The 15,707-nt window shown below is 56.1% G+C and overlaps 1 protein-coding gene across 1 annotated transcript; it reads left to right on the top strand.

Moving 5' to 3' along the window:
- Positions 1-9,083: 9,083 nt before the first annotated feature.
- On the top strand, positions 9,084-12,947 carry LOC308677840 (uncharacterized protein; the record flags this gene model as incomplete). Its single annotated transcript, XM_081344537.1, has 7 exons — positions 9,084-9,115; positions 9,268-9,407; positions 9,619-9,678; positions 10,092-10,269; positions 10,814-10,984; positions 12,182-12,542; positions 12,884-12,947. The coding sequence occupies 7 exons, from the start codon at positions 9,084-9,086 to the stop codon at positions 12,917-12,919; spliced, it is 978 nt and encodes a 325-aa protein (XP_081200663.1). The 3' UTR covers positions 12,920-12,947.
- Positions 12,948-15,707: the final 2,760 nt, after the last annotated feature.

Genomic DNA, 15,707 nt, shown 5'->3' with positions numbered 1-15,707 from the left:
CATTTCCTCCGCCAAAACCCACAGCTCCAGCCACACGACTGGCCAAACAACGTCCAGTCCCAGCACACCCAAGGGGACTTCCACTCAGTCAGAACTCACATCTCCTTCTCCTGCTCCTACCTCGGAACGGTCGCACAGCACGGTTGTGCCCTCTCACTCAACCTTATCTGTGTCTTCCAGTCGGAGCCCAAGTCCAAGCCAGGAGTCCTCGCTTCCTGTGACATCCGGCGCCCCTAGCACTTCTGCACCGGAATCTCTGAGGACAACTACAGCGTCCATTACTTCTTCAATAACTGCTGTCCCTGTAGTTTCTTCCAGCAGCCCTGGCTCACTGAGTCCTTCTTCTGTGAATACTGAGCAGCCAAGCACAAAACACGCTTCAACCTCTTCTCTTTCTTCCGGAACGACCACCGCCCTCGAGCGCACATTGCAATCAACAACTCTGAGTACCAGTGCGGAAACATCAAGTGTCGTGCATAGTAGCCTCTCTTCCAGCACGGCCAATCTTCAGAGCAGCTTGCCCTCCACCATTTCCTCCGCCAAAACCCACAGCTCCAGCCACACGACTGGCCAAACAACGTCCAGTCCCAGCACACCCAAGGGGACTTCCACTCAGTCAGAACTCACATCTCCTTCTCCTGCTCCTACCTCGGAACGGTCGCACAGCACGGTTGTGCCCTCTCACTCAACCTTATCTGTGTCTTCCAGTCGGAGCCCAAGTCCAAGCCAGGAGTCCTCGCTTCCTTTGACATCCGGCGCCCCTAGCACTTCTGCACCGGAATCTCTGAGGTCAACTACAGCGTCCATTACTTCTTCAATAACTGCTGTCCCTGTAGTTTCTTCCAGCAGCCCTGGCTCACTGAGTACTTCTTCTGTGAATACTGAGCAGCCAAGCACAAAACACGCTTCAACCTCTTCTCTTTCTTCCGGAACGACCACCGCTCAGGAGCGCACATTGCAATCAACAACTCTGAGTACCAGTGCGGAAACATCAAGTGTCCTGCATAGTAGCCTCTCTTCCAGCATGGCCAATCTTCAGAGCAGCTTGCCCTCCACCATTTCCTCCGCCAAAACCCACAGCTCCAGCCACACGACTGGCCAAACAACGTCCAGTCCCAGCACACCCAAGGGGACTTCCACTCAGTCAGAACTCACATCTCCTTCTCCTGCTCCTACCTCGGAACGGTCGCACAGCACGGTTGTGCCCTCTCACTCAACCTTATCTGTGTCTTCCAGTCGGAGCCCAAGTCCAAGCCAGGAGTCCTCGCTTCCTGTGACATCCGGCGCCCCTAGCACTTCTGCACCGGAATCTCTGAGGACAACTACAGCGTCCATTACTTCTTCAATAACTGCTGTCCCTGTAGTTTCTTCCAGCAGCCCTGGCTCACTGAGTCCTTCTTCTGTGAATACTGAGCAGCCAAGCACAAAACACGCTTCAACCTCTTCTCTTTCTTCCGGAACGACCACCGCCCACGAGCGTACATTGCAATCAACAACTCTGAGTACCAGTGCGGAAACATCAAGTGTCCTGCATAGTAGCCTCTCTTCCAGCACGGCCAATCTTCAGAGCAGCTTGCCCTCCACCATTTCCTCTGCCAAAACCCACAGCTCCAGCCACACGACTGGCCAAACAACGTCCAGTCCCAGCACACCCAAGGGGACTTCCACTCAGTCAGAACTCACATCTCCTTCTCCTGCTCCTACCTCGGAACGGTCGCACAGCACGGTTGTGCCCTCTCACTCAACCTTATCTGTGTCTTCCAGTCGGAGCCCAAGTCCAAGCCAGGAGTCCTCGCTTCCTGTGACATCCGGCGCCCCTAGCACTTCTGCACCGGAATCTCTGAGGACAACTACAGCGTCCATTACTTCTTCAATAACTGCTGTCCCTGTAGTTTCTTCCAGCAGCCCTGGCTCACTGAGTACGTCTTCTGTGAATACTGAGCAGCCAAGCACAAAACACGCTTCAACCTCTTCTCTTTCTTCCGGAACGACCACCGCCCACGAGCGCACATTGCAATCAACAACTCTGAGTACCAGTGCGGAAACATCAAGTGTCCTCCATAGTAGCCTCTCTTCCAGCACGACCAATCTTCAGAGCAGCTTGCCCTCCACTATTTCCTCCGCCAAAACCCACAGCTCCAGCCACACGACTGGCCAAACAACGTCCAGTCCCAGCACACCCAAGGGGACTTCCACTCAGTCAGAACTCACATCTCCTTCTCCTGCTCCTACCTCGGAACGGTCGCACAGCACGGTTGTGCCCTCTCACTCAACCTTATCTGTGTCTTCCAGTCGGAGCCCAAGTCCAAGCCAGGAGTCCTCGCTTCCTGTGACATCCGGCGCCCCTAGCACTTCTGCACCGGAATCTCTGAGGACAACTACAGCGTCCATTACTTCTTCAATAACTGCTGTCCCTGTAGTTTCTTCCAGCAGCCCTGGCTCACTGAGTCCTTCTTCTGTGAATACTGAGCAGCCAAGCACAAAACACGCTTCAACCTCTTCTCTTTCTTCCGGAACGACCACCGCCCACGAGCGCACATTGCAATCAACAACTCTGAGTACCAGTGCGGAAACATCAAGTGTCGTGCATAGTAGCCTCTCTTCCAGCACGGCCAATCTTCAGAGCAGCTTGCCCTCCACCATTTCCTCCGCCAAAACCCACAGCTCCAGCCACACGACTGGCCAAACTACGTCCAGTCCCAGCACACCCAAGGGGACTTCCACTCAGTCAGAACTCACATCTCCTTCTCCTGCTCCTACCTCGGAACGGTCGCACAGCACGGTTGTGCCCTCTCACTCAACCTTATCTGTGTCTTCCAGTCGGAGCCCAAGTCCAAGCCAGGAGTCCTCGCTTCCTGTGACATCCGGCGCCCCTAGCACTTCTGCACCGGAATCTCTGAGGACAACTACAGCGTCCATTACTTCTTCAATAACTGCTGTCCCTGTAGTTTCTTCCAGCAGCCCTGGCTCACTGAGTCCTTCTTCTGTGAATACTGAGCAGCCAAGCACAAAACACGCTTCAACCTCTTCTCTTTCTTCCGGAACGACCACCGCTCAGGAGCGCACATTGCAATCAACAACTCTGAGTACCAGTGCGGAAACATCAAGTGTCCTGCATAGTAACCTCTCTTCCAGCACGGCCAATCTTCAGAGCAGCTTGCCCTCCACCATTTCCTCCGCCAAAACCCACAGCTCCAGCCACACGACTGGCCAAACAACGTCCAGTCCCAGCACACCCAAGGGGACTTCCACTCAGTCAGAACTCACATCTCCTTCTCCTGCTCCTACCTCGGAATGGTCGCACAGCACGGTTGTGCCCTCTCACTCAACCTTATCTGTGTCTTCCAGTCGGAGCCCAAGTCCAAGCCAGGAGTCCTCGCTTCCTGTGACATCCGGCGCCCCTAGCACTTCTGCACCGGAATCTCTGAGGACAACTACAGCGTCCATTACTTCTTCAATAACTGCTGTCCCTGTAGTTTCTTCCAGCAGCCCTGGCTCACTGAGTCCTTCTTCTGTGAATACTGAGCAGCCAAGCACAAAACACGCTTCAACCTCTTCTCTTTCTTCCGGAACGACCACCGCTCAGGAGCGCACATTGCAATCAACAACTCTGAGTACCAGTGCGGAAACATCAAGTGTCCTGCATAGTAGCCTCTCTTCCAGCACGGCCAATCTTCAGAGCAGCTTGCCCTCCACCATTTCCTCCGCCAAAACCCACAGCTCCAGCCACACGACTGGCCAAACAACGTCCAGTCCCAGCACACCCAAGGGGAGTTCCACTCAGTCAGAACTCACATCTCCTTCTCCTGCTCCTACCTCGGAACGGTCGCACAGCACGGTTGTGCCCTCTCACTCAACCTTATCTGTGTCTTCCAGTCGGAGCCCACGTCCAAGCCAGGAGTCCTCGCTTCCTGTGACATCCGGCGCCCCTAGCACTTCTGCACCGGAATCTCTGAGGACAACTACAGCGTCCATTACTTCTTCAATAACTGCTGTCCCTGTAGTTTCTTCCAGCAGCCCTGGCTCACTGAGTCCTTCTTCTGTGAATACTGAGCAGCCTAGCACAAAACACGCTTCAACCTCTTCTCTTTCTTCCGGAACGACCACCGCCCACGAGCGCACATTGCAATCAACAACTCTGAGTACCAGTGCGGAAACATCAAGTGTCCTCCATAGTAGCCTCTCTTCCAGCACGGCCAATCTTCAGAGCAGCTTGCCCTCCACCATTTCCTCCGCCAAAACCCACAGCTCCAGCCACACGACTGGCCAAACAACGTCCAGTCCCAGCACACCCAAGGGGACTTCCACTCAGTCAGAACTCACATCTCCTTCTCCTGCTCCTAACTCGGAACGGTCGCACAGCACGGTTGTGCCCTCTCACTCAACCTTATCTGTGTCTTCCAGTCGGAGCCCAAGTCCAAGCCAGGAGTCCTCGCTTCCTGTGACATCCGGCGCCCCTAGCACTTCTGCACCGGAATCTCTGAGGACAACTACAGCGTCCATTACTTCTTCAATAACCGCTGGCCCTGTAGTTTCTTACAGCAGCCCTGGCTCACTGAGGCCTCTTCTTACTACTGGGCACCCCAGCATGCAGCCTTCATCCCCTTCTCTTTCTTCCAGAATGACCACATCCCAGGAGAGAACATTGCAATCCACGACCTTGAGTTCAGGTGGACAGTTTGATATTCATACATTACCATTCTGAATAGTCGTGCAAGTTCTGTTTGTGGAAGCCGTGCTATCTTTCTTTTCGCTGCTGCCTCTTCCAACCTGTTTTCCTGTTAGCTGTTCATCTCCTTCTACTCAGCTTCTCTTGGCATCTAGTTCTCCCTTGCTCTCTTCATGTCCTTCCTTATCAATGAGTGTTCATTAAAAATCTTTGCCCCTACTGATGTCATTTGGAAGAAAGTTAGAGCCAGTCCTGTCCTTCCATGTACCCTTTCTCCTCCTGGCATATGTTCCTCTCTGCCATAGATGTTACCTAATGTAGTTTTTTGTATTTTGGGGTGTTAGTAATTCCACATGGGTCACAGTATCAGCAAGTAAGTCAGATGATTTGTTTGGTTTGAGGAGATTTTGTTATTCTTCGTTTGTCAGTCTGTGTACATGAAGTTATTCTAGGCAAGGTGATATAATGTAGACTTTAAAGCAACTTTCTGATGAATCCATCTCTTCTTAGATGTGGTATTTTTTATGTCCCCACTCCGTATGAGTTGCTGATGATGTTACATAATTTACGAATGAAACATTCGCAAGAAAGCAACCCAGTTAGAAGAGCACCAAGTTCTCCATTTTTATATCTTTTGTTTAGGAAACTCCTAATGGGTAAGGCTTTAAAATGATTTCTAGACATTTACCTTCTTTGTTTTCACTAATTTTGTTCTTTTTTGTGTAGCTTCTACAACTAAAACTCTGCCCCCCAAATGTTTCAATGGCGGGGTTCCTCTTGGGAATATCTGTGACTGTCCGTCACCTTTCACTGAGCCATTTTGCAAGGAGGCAAGGAATGAAGTTGTTGTGGGTAAGTTCTTTTTCGTGCCCCTCCTGATTTCTGTGATCACGATGATGGTGACGATGCTGGTGGTGGTGGTGGTGATGATGAGGATGATGGCTGTTGAGTTTTCATGTGGCGTTCAGGACAGTCTCTGCAGGCCCAGCTGGAGCCCCTCCGTGTCTGAAGTGCTTGAGCCTCCTTCCCTCTGGTCTGACGGCACGGACAGGGGCTTCAGCGGCAGGCAGCTGTCTCTGTTGCTCTGGCGGGCCCACGAAATAAGTCGGATAATTATTTAGTTGCGTCTTTATATATTTATATCCTGCTAGAATCCCCAAACCCTGGGTGGTTAACAACTATAAGAACATACAATTAAGATAAAAACAGACATATCAGAATTTATTTTGGCGATATCTAATGATTTTTAAATCCTGTGTGGTCAATTGCTATCTTATTCAGTAGCATGAGGTGCATTTTGAATGATTTGACCTAATTGACATATCTATCAAATGCGCAAAAATGCCTGACACCACCATGACACACACACACACACACACACACACACACACACACACACCGTGGGAGGTCTACACTGTTTCTTCCAGCCTCCTTCAGGGAAAATCTGTGACTCTGGAGGCCGATGGAGATCCAGCTGTCCTTGCAAGCAAGAGGGTGTAAGTTTCCTTCTGGGTGGCCTGGCTGAGTTATAGATCAGGGACAATGTTACCTTCTGTTATTTATCCTGGGTCACCTTCTTTTGTAAACATCGGATGCGGGTCTGATGCTATGGAAAAGGTGGTCTCAGCATCCTTCCGACGGGATCTGGGAAAGACCCTTGATAAGAGTTATTGGCAAGTACTGAGTAGGGGAGAGTTGGAAAAAATTATGCTAATCTATAGGTACTCTAATACTAATAGTCTTCAGAAAATCAATAGTTTTTATCAAATAAATTCAGCTAAGGATTTATTTATTTAAACAGTTTCTATAAAAACTGAGTGGCATACAAAAAAAAAAGATTTCAGTGAAGAAAAATGCAGCTGAAAACACTAATTACTGGATTCCCCAGGGAATTTTGGTTTTTTGAAAGCTGGGTCTTCACATGGGAACGACGATGTGATTTAGGCCTCCCGGCTGGCTGTGTTTTGGCTTTGCTACCTCTGCTTAGATGTTGTCAGAAAGGCCAAGAAGATCTAAAGATGTGAATACAATCTGGAGGAAATACCTAAAACCTGAAACATTATTCTATAAAGAAGTATAAGCCAGAGGAGGGGCAGCAAAAATTATTACTCTTTGGTGTTAGAAAGATCGGCTGGCAGTTTTATGCTCTTGGGTCATCAACAATCCTTTTTTCTTATAAAATATGTAGAAAAAAATGGATCAGATACTCTGTGGCTAAGTTTTAATGATATGTTTAAAAGGTTGAATTAAGAAAAAAAAAGGAGGGGGGAAAAAGAAAAAAATTCAACAAAGGCAAACAAAGGAAAAAACGCACAAGGAAGCAACTAAAATAGAAGAGTCTTTATGGGGCAGAGCTCGGCTGCTCCTTCCTCCTGCCCTTCTCCCCTTCGTTTGAACTTTATCCTTTTTTCTTCCTCTCCCCATTTTGTATATTCAAGCAGCTTAAAAAATAATGCTGTATATTTGTACTCAAAATAAAAAAGTGTACGCAACGTATCAGGAAACCTAGAATAGAATCATAATAATTAGTAAAGACAGATAGTTATTAAAATGCTTAATCACCGGTGGGTTTTTTTTAACTCTTCTGGGTCATTTATTTTTTTCTTCCACCACAAATTTGGAGCTGCTCACCAAAACCCCTATCGGAAACATACGGCATCCCTCTGTGGTAGAAGAGGAGATGCGTAACTCAGGATTCAATTGGGGGGGGCGGGGGGGGCATCCTTGGTGCTCTCTGACCCTGGTGGTTTTCTTGCAGACGTCTCACCACCCAGCTAGGGAGCAACATCAATGCCAGGTGTCATTAATCAGTGATTGTTACATTGATGACGTTGCTTAGCTGAGCCGTGAAACGTCTGCAAGAAAACCACCAGGCTCAGAGAGCCCCAAGGGGACCCCGTTGGCCTCTTCTGCCGGGCTCAGCTCGGAGGGCCTGGGTGGGCTGAAGGTGGGCCCAGCCAGGATGGCGTGGTTTGTCCATCGCAGCTCTCGGCCAGGCAGGTCCGCAGAGTCTCTTCTGGAGATAGCACTGCCCGGGAGGGAGTTCAGGGGGTCCTCCTGGTCTTCTGCTCCCACCACTGTGGAAGGCCCCTCGCCGGTATTGGCTGGCGCAACACTTAGGCCGCTGTTGGGACAGAGAGGCCTTCGCTCCCTCTCGCCTGGACTACTTCAGAGCGCTGTCCAGCGGCCCGCTTCAGACGCCCACCTGGTCCAGAAGGGCTACGGGTGCTCAGGGCTGCCACCCGGCTCTGCAGGTTTTCAGGAGCAAGCGAAAGGGCTGGTTGTCCCCTCCAAGTCAGCTGAGAAGGGAGGGTGGGGAGGGGAGCGGCTTGCCCTGCCTTCTCAGGGAACAGACCCCTCCCACCCGTGGTGATGAACATGCTGTTGTTCAAGGGCGTGTGGGCACAGAAGGTACAAGGGTGTTGACGTGAACATTGTTTTTATGGCCTTATTCTCCAGATGGGTGCACGGGCAGCCAAGGGTGCCAGGGCGTCAGCTGGATTTCTGCTCCTTAATGAGTTAGCAATTCTTTGACTCTAAACCTGTCTTTGAGGAAGTTGGAGGGTCAATAAATAACTGGATAAGTGAATGGGTCCACTTGATTGCCCCCTGAAGGGGAGAGGCGAGGGGCCAGGAGAGGCCTGTGGGCCCTGGCCTAGAGGCTTTCACTACCCTGTGCTTCCTCACAGTGACGATTACGGCTACAATCAACGTCTTCGTAAAAGTGATCCAAAAGAATTTTACAGCAGGGATGGCTACTCCTGGCTCGCCGGCTTTCCGGACTTTTGAGACCCAATTTAAGCAGCAGGTGAAGAGGCTGGCTGGGATGATGGGAAGAGCCCCTCTGTTGGTCCACTAGGCTCCCCTCGTCCTGTCCCGAGAGCTGCGGCCGAGAGCCCGAGGGGTGGGGCTGGTCACGGCCTCAGGCCTCTGCCGCTTAGATGCCACCCGGTCCCCTCTGCCTGGCCGCGGGTGGGAGAGACAGCCGGCTGCCCTCTGATCTTTTCCGGCTATTGACCGGGCTTTGGCGCAGGCAGACCTCCTCCGAACTGGACCCATAGATCTGGCTTTGCCGCTCAGTGCAGGTTTGAGGCTGGCAGGTCCTCATTTGATCTCTACTGCTGATGAGGCTCCTGGGGCTCCGTGATGAGGGTGGAGGCCTGGGCTTGTGCCTACAACCTCTTGCTTAGGGGGAACATTGGAAGGACTGATGCCTGCTTAAAGCCTCCCCCACCCCACCCCAGATCTGGGGTGAAACAGTGCAGTTGAGAAGGCCTCAATGTGCATCCTCAGAGATACTTTGAAAACAATGACCCCCCCATCTCTCTCCCTTCATTTCCCCCCCCAGATGAAAATTTTCTATGCCAACATTTCTGGGTTCCAGGAGGTAACTGTGATCCGTCTGAGGTGAGCTATGGGGGAACCAAGTTGGGGCCCGGTTGAGGGGCAAAAGCCCCACCCGAGGCAGCAGGCACCCCATCCCAGGCGCTCTGTGGGTGGCCCAGTGCCCACAACCAAGGCCACGTCGTCCTGGGGCCCTCGGGGCAGGACTCAGGGCCCAGTGAAGCAGCGTCTTCCTCCCCTTCTCTTCCCACCAGCAACGGCAGCATCAACGTGGAGCACCAGGTGCTCCTGCAGGTGCCTTTCTCTGAATTCAATGCCTCTTACGACACGGCTGTGCGCAAAATCCGGACTCTGCTGCAGAGCAAGGAGGATGTCTGTACCTCCAAGACCAAAGGTGAGGGGGCCTTGGTTGGCTTAGCCCCACCACGGCAGCCCTGGGGGGCGAGGTGAGATGCAATATCCCAGGCCTGGGAAAAGCTCCTTTCCAGAGGCAGCTTCCACTGTTCAGTTCTCCGGGCCCTTTGCCTGCATTGGGGCCCTTGAAAGAGCCCGTTTCCCAGCAGCAATCAGAGCTTTTAATGGCGCGATAACCGGATCTCTTTCAGATAAGCTGTGTTTCAACTCGAGTGACTCTGAGGTGACTCAAGTGGCTCTCAGTCCTCAAGGTGAGAGCCGGTGCATGCAGTGTGCGTGAGCGTACGTGCAAGAGAGTGTGCCAAGGGTAATGCCTGCTCCACAGGTAGCCTTCCCTGGGCACGGAGGGAGCAGGGGAGAAGCAGCCCAAGAGAAAGGGGGCAGGCCCTTCTGCTGGAGGTCTCAGTGGGGCCTGTTTTATCCATGGGAGAATGAAGGAAGCAGGCAAGGGCCAAGACGGGTCCTCCCACGACCCGGAGCTCAGCCTCATCGGGTGACCCCATGGCAGGGGTGGGGGAGGGGCTCCATGCCATTTCTGGGCCAAAAGCAGTGGCAGAGACAGCCTGGAGCCCCGGAAGGCTGCAACGGGGGGGGGGGGTGGATTGCAATAGGGGTGGGAGCCCCAGTCCTTGGCTGACCCGGCTCCTCTCCTCCTGCCTGCTAGACTTGTCTGAGGTCTGCAGACATGCCTCCGTGATCAAGAAAGACATGCAGATGTACTACCTGGCCCGTAACGTTAGCAATCAGCTGCAGTGCGTCTCCAACTGCAGCTTTTCGCACCCGGATCCCTTCCGCTGTGACAAGGGGAGCTGCTACATCCAGACAGATGGGCCGAACTGCTAGTGAGTAGGGTGGGGGGAGGTGCGGGTCAGCAGCAGGTGGGCCTGGCCCCCTCCTCTCGGTCACCAGCTCAACCGACGGGGCTTCCTAGGGAAACCCCAGGGCAACATATCCAGAGCCCCGGGACCTTCCCCCCGAGGGGGTGGCAGAGGGGACTGCAGCCCCGGCTCTTGGACCCTGCCGGGGCTTGGGAGCAGGGATGGCCTGGGGGGTGGGCAGGTCGGGGGCCGGGGGAGAGGAGGAGATGTGCACGAGACCCTGAAGGAGCAGATCAGGAGCGGCTGAGGCTCTGGCCCAAAGCAGCTGCAGAGGGCTCTCCTCGCAGAGCAGCCCCGGGGCCCTTCCCAGGATGGCGCCTTGGGTGCCACAGGAGCACGGCGGGGCCTTCCCCTCAGTCTCGTGGCCATGCGTGCTGCAGGGCATCCGTGGGCCCCCCTTCCCATGCCCCACTCGGCCAGAGTGTGAAAGGTGACGAAGAGGAAACTAAACCCTCCCATGTAGAGAAAGGCTGCCCCCCAGCCCTGGCACTCTGCCCTTCTCTTCCAGCTGCCAACAGTCGGACGCCTACTGGTACAGCGGCCGCCACTGCGACCAGAGCATCAGCAAGGTGGGGGTGGCCGTGGGGGTGGCCCTGGGCCTGGCGGTCCTGCTGCTCCTCATCCTGGTCCTGGCTGCCCTCCTCTGCTGGCGGCGCTGCCACCCACAGAAAGACCACAGGTACATTGGCGGGACGTCCTGGGCTGCCCTGCCTTGCGGGCTCCCTCCGGTTGGAGCTCGGGAAGCCCTTCTCCGGCCTCTCCAGGCTGCCTGGCTAGCCTTCTGCACCGGGCCCTCCTGGTGACGGGCCCAGTTTGCAGGTGCCGTGTTTGTTCTGGGCAGCTACGGGAGGCAACCGCTTCCACGAGGCAATTTGCCAACAGCTTGAAACTGCAGTCCAAACAGAAATGGCAAACAATTGGAAGGTCAAGCCACGGGTGTGAAACTAGCCCAAAGGTTCCCCCTGTAAAACAGGGACCTGTTCAGCAGAGAGCCGTCTACTTAGCCCTTGTTCTGAGCGCCGAGTACATCCCAGGGCAGCCCTTTCCGAAGGGAGACGCCGCAGAAAAGCAGGCACCACGCCTCGCGCGCAGATTTAATTCAGATATTTGAAGGTCCTCGATTAAAACTCCAGACAAGCATCACAGCTGGTCTGCAGGTCCTCGCTTCCTGTTTTCCCCACGAAGTGACCCTGCGAGGCGGGTTGGTCTTGGAGAGAGGGGCCGGCCGAAGTCCCAGCCAGTTTTCATGCCTAAGGCGGTCCCAGACGCCTAGTTTCTAGCGCAGCCCCAAAAGGCTCCCACTTCCTGCCCTCCCCGGAAACGCCAGTGACGTTTAGCGGCCACTGATGACCCAGCGGGGCAAACAGCTTGTCCAGAAGGCGGTTCTGGAGCAGTCCCTGAGAAAGCCACAGTGGACTGGCCTTCTGGAAGGGGGCTGGCACCGCAGTGCCTGGCACCACTTGCCAGGGAACGCTGCTCACTTCCACGGGCGGCTCCGGAGGTGGCTCGCCCAGGGCCAGGGTGGAAGCAGCTGCCCGGGCCTCCTTGCACAATCAGGGCAAAGGAAGGCTCAGCAATAGCTCCCAGCCCTGGCACTGCCAAGCATCCAAGGTGGCCAGGGGAAGCCCTCACCAGGTGGCATCTGTGCCAAGGCAGGCTTTCCTGCGTTTGGGGTCCCGAGTTCAAATGATGCAGCGGCAGAGGCACGGCATTGATTCCCACCTCTCGCGTTGCCTGTTCCCTGTGGGCAGGGGGGGAGCCCATCTTTCTTGGTTGAACATCCGCTTGGGGGAGCAGGCCCAGTCCGGAGTCCTCCTGCTGACCAGTCCTGGGCCAGAGCTCAGGTCTCCCTAACCGCTTTTCCTACTCTCCCCAGGCGGTCGAATTTGAACCCCAATGAGGAGAAATGGTACGAGAATGAGTCGGACTGGGTGCCCAGGCCTCAGGGCCTCCCCCCACAGAGCCCCCGAGCCCAGCAACAGAGGCCAGGTAGGTCTTGCCCGGAGCCTCCCTGGAAGAGGGCACCAAGGGCTCCAGACCTGGGCGGCATCCGAGGAGGGGCAAGGATGTGCCCCACAGCTGGTTGCCTCTCTGGCGGAAGGACCATCGCGTCACTGGCCTCCCTCCGCTCTCTCCCTGCAGCCGCCTCTGCCAGCACCAGCAGGGAGGACGCCGGTCCCGCACCCACACAGGGCAGCTTCCGGCCTCGGCTGGACCAAGTGGACACCTCCCTCCAGGTCCAGAAGGGGGGAGGGGCAGCTGGGTGGTGACCCTTTCTGGGAGACACAGCCTGGGGCAGGGAGGGAGGCACCTTCCCAGGGAACCCAGAGCAAAGCGGCTGGGGGGGGCGGAGGGGGTGGCAGCAAACACCCGTAAGGACAGTTCCTAGAGGGGGAAGAGGGGAGGGCTAACGGCCCCAATACCAGATGGGGCTGCAGATACCAGGACCATCAGGGCTCCTACAGGGTTTCCCTGCACCCTCCCCTGCCCTGGGGGGTGGCGGGGTGGCTTGCCTCTTCTCTGTCCTCCTGGTGCTCCGAAGCCAGCCCCCCCTTTGCCTTTGGCCCTCCTTCTGCAGGCACAGATTGCTCGGCCCCAGATAACCCAGCTCTGAAGAAGCCTCGGAAGCCCAGGCTGGACCAAAGCAGCTTTGCTGGGTTGCTCGTCTCAACGTCCTGGCCCGATCGGGGCATCTGCTATGGCGGTCCTGGGCCCTGCCATCCCCGACCTGGGGGCTGGGATGCCTAGGAGTGGCTCCTGATGCCACGGGAGGAGAAAGAGCCTCAGCGGGACCCGTGGACTTCTGCTAGGCCTGGACGCTGAAGAGCCCCTGTGGCGGAGTTTGCAAAGATATGGGGCCTTGGGGGGGGCAAGAGGCTGCTGACTGCGCTGCCCCCTCGCCCGTGACTCACATGCTGTCTCTGCAGGCAGGGACAGCGACCCCCAGCATATCCCTAATAGCCTCCCAAGGCTGCCCCACCTTCCCTGTCACTTGAGTCTGGGGGCTGCTTGTTCCTGCAATTCATGCCCGGCCTTGCAAGTCTGGCGAATGTGCTCTGGGGGTTGATGAGGGGGTGCATCTTGCCGGCAATTGCTTGGCTCAGTGCTGTGCCACGACCCAGCCACCCCGGCCCCTCCGGCCTTGCACCAGCCCCGGGAGCAGCAGCGCTTTGCCCGACTTTGTGGCTAATAAAAGCAATGAACGCAACGGCCTCGTCTGGGTCTCTTGGGGGCAGGAGGGAGGGCAGCAGCTCGGCCAGCTCTTGTCAGGCCCGCAACTGGTGCTGAGCGCTGAGACCACGAGGTTCTGCACCGAGATCCCCGCTTGGCAAATGGGGGCAACACACACACACACCCGCCTGCTGAGCCCAGCTTGGGCTCCTCCCCACCCCAGAGAAGATGGGCTGCCCAGCAGAGGGGGGGCTGGTCTCCATGGGTGGCTGCTGGTGGGGGTGGGGAGGGGAGGGGGCAGAATCTGAAGCCAGGAGGTCTCTCACCGCAACATCTCCTCTCCCCCTCCCTACATCTGTGGGGTGAGGTCTGCCGGAATCCTCCCTCCCTGGCTGGCAAGAGGGAATGGCTGAGAGGTAGGGCGGCAGGGCAGGCGGTCCCCAAGCGAATCCACTCAGGCTGGGGCCTCCCGGCGCTTGGGCTGGTCTGGGTGGGGTGTGGGTCTTCTCAGTTCAGCAGCAACTGAGCAACAGCTACGTTGTGGCAGAAGTGGGGCATCTGTCAATCAGCATCCTGAAGAGAGGAGACTCTGAAGCAGGGGTGTCCAACCTTGGCTACTTTAAGACCAGAGGACTTCAACTCCCAGAATTCATGCATGCCCGGGGCATTCTGGGAGTTGAAGTCCTCCGGTCTTCCGGTCTCAAGACACCCCTGCTCTATATATGTGTTGCAAGGGGAAGGGGACAGTGGAGTGCATGCACACAAATGTTCTCATTCTCAGCCCCCCACACACACAGCCTCGCCCCCGTTTTTTCACGGTAGGCGGTCAGCCGCTCCCCCCTGGCAAGGCAAAAGCAGCGCCCATTGGAGGAAGCCGCCCTTGTCTGACAGCTCCGCCCAGCTCCAGAATCCGAGAAGGGCGCTCGGCGCCCCCTCCTGGCGGCCCTGAGCAAAACTGGGGAAGCGAAATGCAGCTTGATAAGGAGGCCACCCTTGGGATACCTGCATGCAGTTCTGGTCACCACGGTACATAAAGGATGTTCAGAGTCTAGAAAGCAACAAAAAATATTAGAGGGCCGGAGGTTGAAACAGCTTCCAGCCCTCTCTGCCCATCCTGCCCCCCTCCCCCGTGGACGCCCGGCTTCCCAGCTCTCTCTCCCGCCGCCCCTCCATCCCCAAGCGCCCTGTCCTCAGACCGAGGGGTGAGAAGTGGGACGGGGAGGCAGCGAGAGCCTGAGCTGGGCCTGGGGGGGGGCAAAGATTCAGAGGGGCTGTGCTACTCCTTTCCCCCCCCCCCGAACAACCAGTGGACCTGGCCCTCTCCCCGCCCGCAGCACCCTCCAGCGAGAGCTGCCTGCAGAGGGGACAACTGTTCCACGAGTCAAAAGTCCATCCGTGGCCCCTGCCAGGAAGTGAGGGCTTGGGTCCCCTCCCACGCATACAGGTGAGCCCCTGTGCAACTGCAGGGGCCGCGCGAGGAAGCAGCAAACTCCACGGCGAGTCTGGGAGGCCGTTTTCCGACTAGCCCCTTTTTTTCAGCGGCAATCACGGCTCCCCCAGCAACACTCGGGCCGCACGCAAAAGCCAAAGGAGAAACCGGCCTTAGGAAGGAGCGAGCTTGGTGAGGAACCTCCCCCCCCCCGAAGAATTAACCCAGCCCTTCTAGGCATCCCGTCTGCATCTCCGCAACCCCCCCCCCCCGCTTTAAAACCTGGCTAGGCTCTAGCACTGAAGAGAGCCGGGTTGGTGGAAAAGCCGGAGTGGATGGCAGGGAACGAGCCCACGCTGAATGGCTGTCTGTGTATGCAGAGTGGCTTGTCTTTTCTTATGGCCCCAAAGCCCCCCCCCCAATCCTCAAAGCAAGCAGACTCCCCCTAGGCGTTCCAGGGCTCCAGCCCTGGGCTCCCTCGCAGCAGACCCTCCTCTGGACGAGCTCCGGAGCAGCGGAGAAAGAAACGCCTCCTCGCAGCCCCCCGGTCGCCTGACCTGGCGTGGCCGTCAGCGAAGGCCGTGTGGAGGCAAGAGGGCTGCGAGAGAAGCTGGCGCCTGGGCGGGTCGCGGAAGACTCTGGGCCACCGAGGGGGTCATAATGAAGAATCGCGCCCCGCCTCCGGCCTTTGGGCCTGTTCCCTTCCAGTTTTTGCGCGCGCCTCAGAGCCCTCGGGGCAGTAGCTTTTGGTTTCGTTTCTGCTTTCCCCCAGCACCTCCCCTTACAAAGTGGCTGGTGGCGA

The sequence above is a fragment of the Vipera berus genome (genome assembly GCF_964194415.1).
Source record: "Vipera berus genome assembly, chromosome: Z".
NCBI classification, from domain to species: domain Eukaryota; kingdom Metazoa; phylum Chordata; class Lepidosauria; order Squamata; family Viperidae; genus Vipera; species Vipera berus.
Note: the sequence above shows the minus strand (reverse complement) of the source record. Positions and strands in the feature narration are given on the sequence as shown.